This window comes from Solanum dulcamara, chromosome 10 (assembly GCF_947179165.1).
Source record: "Solanum dulcamara chromosome 10, daSolDulc1.2, whole genome shotgun sequence".
In the NCBI taxonomy this organism is placed as follows: domain Eukaryota; kingdom Viridiplantae; phylum Streptophyta; class Magnoliopsida; order Solanales; family Solanaceae; genus Solanum; species Solanum dulcamara.
This window is the reverse complement of record NC_077246.1, coordinates 38,306,820-38,315,277: the sequence shown is the minus strand read 5'-3', so window position 1 is coordinate 38,315,277 and position 8,458 is coordinate 38,306,820. Positions and strand designations below refer to the sequence as shown.

Sequence of the window (8,458 nt, the reverse complement as noted above, 5' to 3'; positions counted from 1 at the left end):
AGTAACCCATACTTTAACAACTTCATTTCCATAATATCATATAATTATGCTAAAATGACATAATTCCCTACAATCCATTTCAATGCCGACTAAAACCATTTAACCTTCATTTACATTATAAGGATCACACAACACAACTAACATACTAAACAAACTTAATGCATTTCAATCTCATTAACCTACCCACATTTCAAACTTCAACCAAATTCATTCCACTTCCATTTCAAATATAAAATCCACAATACTACTACTAGAATACCACATAAAATTTAATTCATCTTGCCTATACCATAACACATTCATACACCTATATACACTTATGAAAACCCATCATGCAACCTCCCATATTTCCACAACTTCTACCCATATCTACATACTAAAATGTAAACAAGCCTTCATAACATATTTAAAAGGGATTAATTCTTACCTTTTTCTCCTAACTTTTTCACTTTGCCAAGGTGCTAAATAAATGAAACAAGCGCCCTATCTTCTGAAATAACTCCACCACGTTATAGAGGACCCTTGAATTAGTGGAAGTACTAGAAGAAAATAATTTTTGGGACAAGATTTCAAGGACCAAAATTTTTCTAGGCTTGGCCGGTTTTCTCTCTTTTTTTTCTCTTCTTTCATTTGTTCTTCTCCCTTCTCAACTTGTCTTGAAAGTTCCATAGAACTTTATGAATTAAATGGCCCTTTTATTAATTCATCATATGGATGAATTACTTGGGCTTGGATTATTTTTTTTTGGACCATGGCCACTCCTTATGGTTGGACCTCTCTTGTTTTTTTTTCTCCAAAAATTCCAAGCCCAATTATTTAGTGCATATATATATTTTTTTGGGTAATTCATGAACTAAGATTTTTTTTAAAAAAAATCCCATTTTTTCCCATGGCCTTTTCCAATATTTCCACATCCAAAATTCCATAACCACTTATGTGAAATTCTAATTTTGCCCTTAACCTTTTCTAATATTTCCATATCCAAAATTTTCATAACCAACTTATGTATCAAACAAGATCAAAACATAGCATTATCCTTAATGTCCAAATATGCAAAATACGGGTTATAACATCATCCCCCCTTTAGAACAATTGTCCTCGAATGTTAAACTAATCCTATAGGGTTTATGAATATCTTAGGGAGGAGTTTCTTTTTACGGCTATTTCCTATAATTTATTGATTGACCAACACAGGTAAATAAGGAATTTAGGTTACTTGTGGGTGCCAAAAACAACTGAGGATACTTCTTCTTTATTTCTTCCTCAGCCTCCTAAGTCATTTCTTCTCGGTGATTGTTGCGCCATAATACTTTAACAGAGGACACATATTTGGTGCGCAATCTCCTTATCTGACAATCTAAGATAGCCACCGACTGTTCCTCGTAGGACAGCTCTTCAGTCACCTGAATGTCCTTCACGGGAAATACTCTGGAAGGGTAACCAATGAATTTGCGAAGCATAGACACATGGAATATGAGATGTACTTCTCCTAAATCAGTCGGCAAGTCCAATACATAGGCAACCTTGACTATTTTACGGATGATCTAATAAGGTCTGATGTACCTCGGACTAAGTTTCCTTTTTCCTGTCGAATCTCATGATGCCCTTCATTGATGACACTTTCAAGAATACCCACTCACCCAATTGGAACTCTAAAGGTCGACGCCGGTTATCTCTATACACTTTTTGTCGACTTTGAGATGCCAATAATTGTTTCCGAATAAGCTTCACCTTATCAACTGCCTGCTGAATCAGATTAGGGCCAATTAATTTAGTCTCACCAACATCAAACCAACCAACAGGTGACCTACATTTTCTACAATACAGTGCCTCGTACGGGGCCATCTGGATACTAGAATGATAGCTATTAATATAAGCAAATTCCACAAGTGGTAGATGATCTTCCCAGTTACCTCTAAAGTCAATAACATAGGTCTGCAGCATATCTTCCAGCGTCTGAATAGTGCATTCAGCCTAGCTGTCAGACTGAGGATGGAATGTTGTACTAAGGCTCACCTGGGTCCCCACTACTTCCAGAAAAGATCTCCAGAAATTAGCTGTAAACTGGGCACCTCTGTTGGTGATAATGGATACAGGATCTCTGTGGAGATTTACTATCTCCTTAATATACAACCTAGCATTCAACAGATTAAGTAATCCAAACTGGGAGGAAATGGGCCGATTTAGTCAAGCTATAAATAATAACCCATATCAAATCATACTTTTGTGGAGTGCGAGGTAAACCTATAATGAAATCCATATTAATGATCTCCCACTTCCACGTTGGGATTTCCATCTCCTGTAATAATCCACCCAGTTTATGGTTTTCAATCTTGACCTATTCACAGTTTGGACATTAGGCAACGAACTCTGCAATATCTCTTTTCATACCATCCCACCAGAATAAACATCTAAGGTCATGGTAGATTTTTGTTATCCCTGGATGCATAGAATACCGAGCATAATGTGCCTCGCCCATAACCTGTCGTCGTAGCCCATCAACATCAGGTACATAAAACCTCTCCCGGTGTAATAATACTCCATCAGATATAATCCTAAATGGGGTATTTTCTCTGTCAAGACCTGTGTCTCGGTATTGTGCAAAAATAGGATCTTCGTATTGATGATGCTTTATTTTTTCTATAATAGAGGATTCAGCAAATTTTTGGTCCAAAACCCTAATACCTCCAGATTCGGCCAAGCGAACTCCAAGACTGGCCAGTTGACCACTTTCATGAACTATTTCTTTTTTTTCTGGTGGAACGTCAACCAAGCTACCTAAGGACTTATGGCTAAGTGCATCTGCCATAACGTTGGCCTTTCCAAGATGATATATAATGTCGACATCATAATCTTTTAAGAACTCTAGCTACCTCCTCTACCGCAAATTCAATTCTCTCTGCTTAAAAATGTACAGGAGACTCTTGTGATTTGTATAGATATCCACATGAACACTTTATAAATAGTGCCTTCATATCTTAAGAACGTGAATCACTATTTTTAGTTCCAGATCATGAGTAGGGTAATTTCTTTTACGCTTTTTAAGCTGTCGAGAAGCATAAGCTATAACTTTGCCATGTTGCATTAATACACAACCGATTCCGATGCCCGAAGCATCACAATAGATAACATACCTATTTGGTCCCTCAGAAAGAGTTAAAACTAGAGCTGTAGTTAACTTCTCTTTCAATAACTGAAAGCTTAGTTCACAGGTATCAGTCCACTGGAATTTGGCTCCCCTCTGTGTAAATCTTGTCAACGGTGTAGAAATTAAAGCAAATTTCTCCACAAATCTCCAATAATATCCTGCTAATCCCAAGAAGTTGTGTACCTCTATGGGTGTCGTCGGCCTAGACAAGTTCTTTACGGCCACGATCTTCTGCGTATCTACCCAAATACCATCAACCCCGATAATATGTCCCAAAAATATCACAGAAGTTAATAGGAATTCACATTTAGAAAATTTAGTATATAGTTTCTAGTGTCGGAGTACTGCAAGTACCACTCTTAGATGATCTGCATGTTTTTCTTCTTACCAGGAATAAGTCAGAATATCATCAATAAACATAATCACAAATATATCCAAGAATGGTCTGAATACCTGATTCACCAGGTGCATGAATACCGCCGGAGCATTCATCAAACCAAAAAACATCACTTTGAACTGATAATGGCCATATCGGGTCCGGAATGTTGTCTTCGGAATAACTGATTCCCTTACCCACACCTGATGATAACCTAATCTTAAGTCTATTTTTGAGAAATACTTTGCACCCTGCACTTGATCAAATAAATCATCAATCCTGGGGAGGGCTCCCAAAGGCCAAGTGCTAGGTATGATGAAGCCTTTTTCCAGTAAGTCTTTCAACTGCTCCTTCAATTCTTTTAATTCTACAGGTGTCATTCTATATGGAGGAATAGATATCAACTGGGTATCCAACAGCACATCTATAGTAAAGTCTATCTCCCGCTCTAGAGGAAGTCCTGGAAGATCATCTGGAAATACATCTTGGAATTCATTAACTATTGGAATCGACTGGAGAGTTGGTACTTCTACCTTTAAGTTTTGTATGCGAACCAGGTGATAGATATAGCCTTTTCTGATCATCTTCCTCGCCTTAAGGTATGAAATAAACTTACCTTTCGGCAATGTTGTATTACCTACCCATTCCATCACTAATTCTCCTAGAAATTGGAAATGAACTACCTTCCATTGACAGTCGACATTAGCAAATAAGAAGATAGACAATCCATACCCATAATCACATCAAATTCAGTCATCTCCAGCTCTATTAGGTCTGCCTTAGTGCAATGATCATATATAATTATCGAGTAATTTTCCTATATCTGCTTTGCTATAATAGAATCCCTTAATGGGGTAGCTACCTCGAACGATTCTATCAGTTTGGGTTTTACCCCAATTTTATCAGCAATCAATGGAGAAATATACGATAATATAGAGCCTGGATCTATTAATGCATGTATAATATAGAAAAAGATCAACAATATACCTGTGATCACATCTGGAGATGCCTCTTGATCCTCTCGGGTGGACAAAGCATAAGTGCAGTTCAAAGTACCGCTAGAACTAGAGAACCCGCCAGGGCCTCTACTGCGGCCTGCTGGTGTAGACACACCTGCCCTGTGGGGTGTGTAGCTACCGAAGAAGATGATGACCCAAGATTATCTAGTAGGTTGAGCTGCACCACCCGAATTACCCTTAAATAGGCAATTTCTCATCGCATGGCCCTGACGGCCATAAGAAAAAAAAACCTATAAGATGGTATCTACCACAATAAGAACATTAAGGCCTAGGTGGCTTCATCTGACCAGAGACTCTATCTAACTACGAATGGGAAGCCCTGGAGCTCAGACCTTCTCCCGAATATCCTGTGCCACCTCATCTCCGGCCGGAGGACTATGAAGGCATACTCCATGCTGGCTAGGTGGGCTGTCTGCTACCCTACTGCTGGGATGTCCTGCTCGAGAAATCTCCAAAATACTCGGCTGATCTGGCCCTCTTGGGTTGACTCTTGCCAAAATATCGGTCGGACTAGTGTCCTTTATGTCTGTCCTCCATGGCCTGAGCATGTGCCTGCACACGGGCTATGTCCATCCCTAGTTGGGCAGCCATCACCAAACAACTATTAACAAGATATCGATCTAGGCCCATCACATAATTGTGTGTCCTGTCAGTTATGTCAGCTACCAAAGTAGGTGCATATCAGGCCAAGGAGTCAAACTCCATACTATACTCGCGAACACTATGGCCTTGCTGCCTTAATAGTAAAAACCTGTCCACTCTGCTTCTCCGCATCTCAGGAGGCAGGAAATGACTGAGAAAAGCCTCTATAAACTCGTCCCATACTGTTAGCTAAGAAACTCTTCCCTTAGACAACTCTCAGGACTCATACTAGTTAATAGCTACCTTGTGAAGTCTATACGAGGCCAACTCTATCGTAGAAGCCTTAATCAGACGTAATGTGCGTTGTATCTCCCTAATGAACTCTTGGGATCCTCCTCGGGCTTTGTCCCAAAGAGCTCTGGAGGATTACAGGTCAGAAACTCACGAGCTCTTAAACTATCTGTCTTGTGTACCTGATCTTTGCTTAAACTACGTCTGTGCTCCTGACCTGCCACTAATCTAGTTAGTAGCTGGACCGCATCTCGTATAGCCCTGTCCTCAGCACCTGGCATAGAGCTAGAGGCTCGGGTGCTGGGGCTCTGAAAACAGGTTATAAAGTTGCCCTCTAATCTGCACCTGGGGCGGCCCTAATCTTCTCTGACACTGGCGGTGTCACCGAGCTGGCTGTCGGGGGTATAGTCTCCTGATGACACTAAGGTCGGGCCTTGGTAACTCTGTGGGCCTGACTAGCCTCATCAGGCGCTGCTGATTTACCCTTCTGGGCAGCCGTCGTTTCTTCGGAGGCATTACTGAAAACCATAACAATTCATTTCGTTAAGGAAAAATCATCCTAATAATATAGCTCTATCGCACGATCTAAGACAAGAAAGAAAGATAACATCCTAAATATCTTGTAGCCTCCTTTTTATAGATATGGTGCACAACACACTGATAAACAAGACTCTACTAGAAATGGTCTATAGATATTCCAAGGACAGAATAGCTCTAATACCACTTTTTTTCATGACCCAACCCCATAGACCGCGACTAGTGCCCAAATTGGACACCCATACGTACCCTTGGCCCAAATTAGCATATTAGTGGAATAAACAAATATGGAAGTTACATAAAGTTGCTAAAAAAATATAGTACATGGAAGCCAGTAAGGCCATCATAAAATACAAAAACACAGACCATATAAAAAACCCACAACAAACCTCTACAGACCTTTACAAAATGATAGCGTAGTCATAGGATGGAATAAGGCCCCATCGTACCCCTGACCAACATATACAAATATACAACAAAAAAGTTAGTACCAAAATATGGGCTCTAGATAAAGGAACACTGCCGAGCAACAGGGTGGATGTCCTAAGCAAATGGGTTGGCAAACCGAGCGTCTATACCTGCAGGCATGTAACGTAGCCCTCGAAGATAGAGGGTCAATACAGAAAATATACCGAATATGTAAAGCATGAACGCTTATAAATAAAGCCATAACCCGAACAGCCTGTGCAGAAAATGAGCGAAATGTCCACAATATCAAAATATTTATCACAAACACAGATAATGCATGCAGAAAAATATATGCCATATACGTCCGCCTTTATGGGACTCGGTGAACAAGACGTGGTTGCCACCCCATCGATGGCGCCACAGCACATAATACTCAAAACTAGGGAATATGTTCATGACATGTCATATCATATCAGATGGCCATATCATATCATATCATATTATCAGACCCCAGCATAAGTGTACATGGCACAACATACTCCACAACCCATGTACATGTCATACCTGCCCCCTCACATCGGGACACAACGAACATTGCAGAGAAGTACGCTTGATAACATATCCTAGCCCGGGCTCAGTGGAGGAAGCATTGAGGCATCCACGAGTGGAGTAGTAAGAAATTAAATGCAATATGAAATACAAAACATTTACAGAGACTCGATAGCATAACTCCGATGAAAAATTATATAATAGAAATTGAGCGATAATCATTGTGCATATCTTTCAGATGTCACGATGGTCTACGTCTAAATAGTCTTTCTGAAATCATTTCTATATTTCATAATATATTATGGGGCTCAATGGAATAATTAAAATAACCTTCATTTAATATTTGGAAGAGTAGCAAGGAGTTTCCTTTGAATTCTACCCAGCATAAGTCAAAGGGAATAACAAAGAAAAGTTCGGGAATAGTGGGCCCATCTCGGTCCAAAAGAGGTGGCGTACATAATTTACGTGCATCAGACTTTATGACATTACTTATAAGAGTTTTAGGGTAGTCGGGTCCTATTTGTGCAAGTTCTACATGTTTAGACAATTTTTCCAAACTATTCATAAGTATTTAATTCAATTCTACTGAATGGAAAAAGGACAAATTTAGGCGTCGATTCTGAGGCTCTTATCGAAATCTATTACACCCAAGACATTCCAAGAGAAGGAAAGGTAAAGATTTACATACCTTATTGTCCTTTTACGCTTGTCCAAATTCAAATCCAGTGTCCTCCAAACCTACAATTGGTCACATTTACCAAATAGTAACTATAAGTCTTTAAGAATTCAATCTTAACCAATACTTGTCTACAAAAACATTGGGCAGCATCTCCCCTATACATAAAACATCCCGTAGATTTCAACTCGGCCAAAATGTCAACAACCATACCAACAAAAATACTAACAACATCAACAATCGATTTGAAATGCATTATAACATAAATTGTCTTCTTTTCTAAATAGTGCAACAACTTCCAATCAAACTTTGCACTTTCAACTCAATACCAATATTTTTATGTTTATATATTAATTTAAGCTTATTTAAACATAGGACAAGAATATTCCAAGCAACCTATACAATATTCACCAATTTGCATATTTCACCCGAAATCTCTATATTTGCAACAAAACTATCGTGGCGCATTTTCTACTTTCAAAATCATAATCAACAACAACAATCAACACTTCAACAACTTCATTTCCATAATATCATATAATCATGCTAAAATGACATAACTCCCTATAATCTATTTCAATGCCGACTTAAACCATTTAACCTTCATTTATATTATAAGGATCACAACAACACAACTAACATACTAAACAAAATTAATTCATTTCCATCTCATTACCCTACCCCACATTTCAAACTTCAACCAAATTCATTCCACTTCTATTTCAAATATAAAATCCACAATACTACTACTAGAATACCACATAAAATTTAATTCATCTTGCCTATACCATAACACATGCATACAGCTATATACACCTATGAACACCCACCATGCAACCTCCCATATTTCCATAACTTCTACCCATCTCTAC

At 38.8% G+C, this 8,458-nt stretch overlaps 1 protein-coding gene across 1 annotated transcript; it reads right to left on the bottom strand.

Moving 5' to 3' along the window:
- Positions 1 to 1,271: 1,271 nt before the first annotated feature.
- Positions 1,272 to 2,809, bottom strand: LOC129869754 (uncharacterized). The gene is made up of 4 exons (XM_055944379.1): positions 2,457 to 2,809; positions 2,017 to 2,134; positions 1,641 to 1,956; positions 1,272 to 1,489 (listed from the first exon to the last, which is right to left on the bottom strand). The coding sequence occupies exons 1-4, from the start codon at positions 2,807 to 2,809 to the stop codon at positions 1,272 to 1,274; spliced, it is 1,005 nt and encodes a 334-aa protein (XP_055800354.1).
- Positions 2,810 to 8,458: the final 5,649 nt, after the last annotated feature.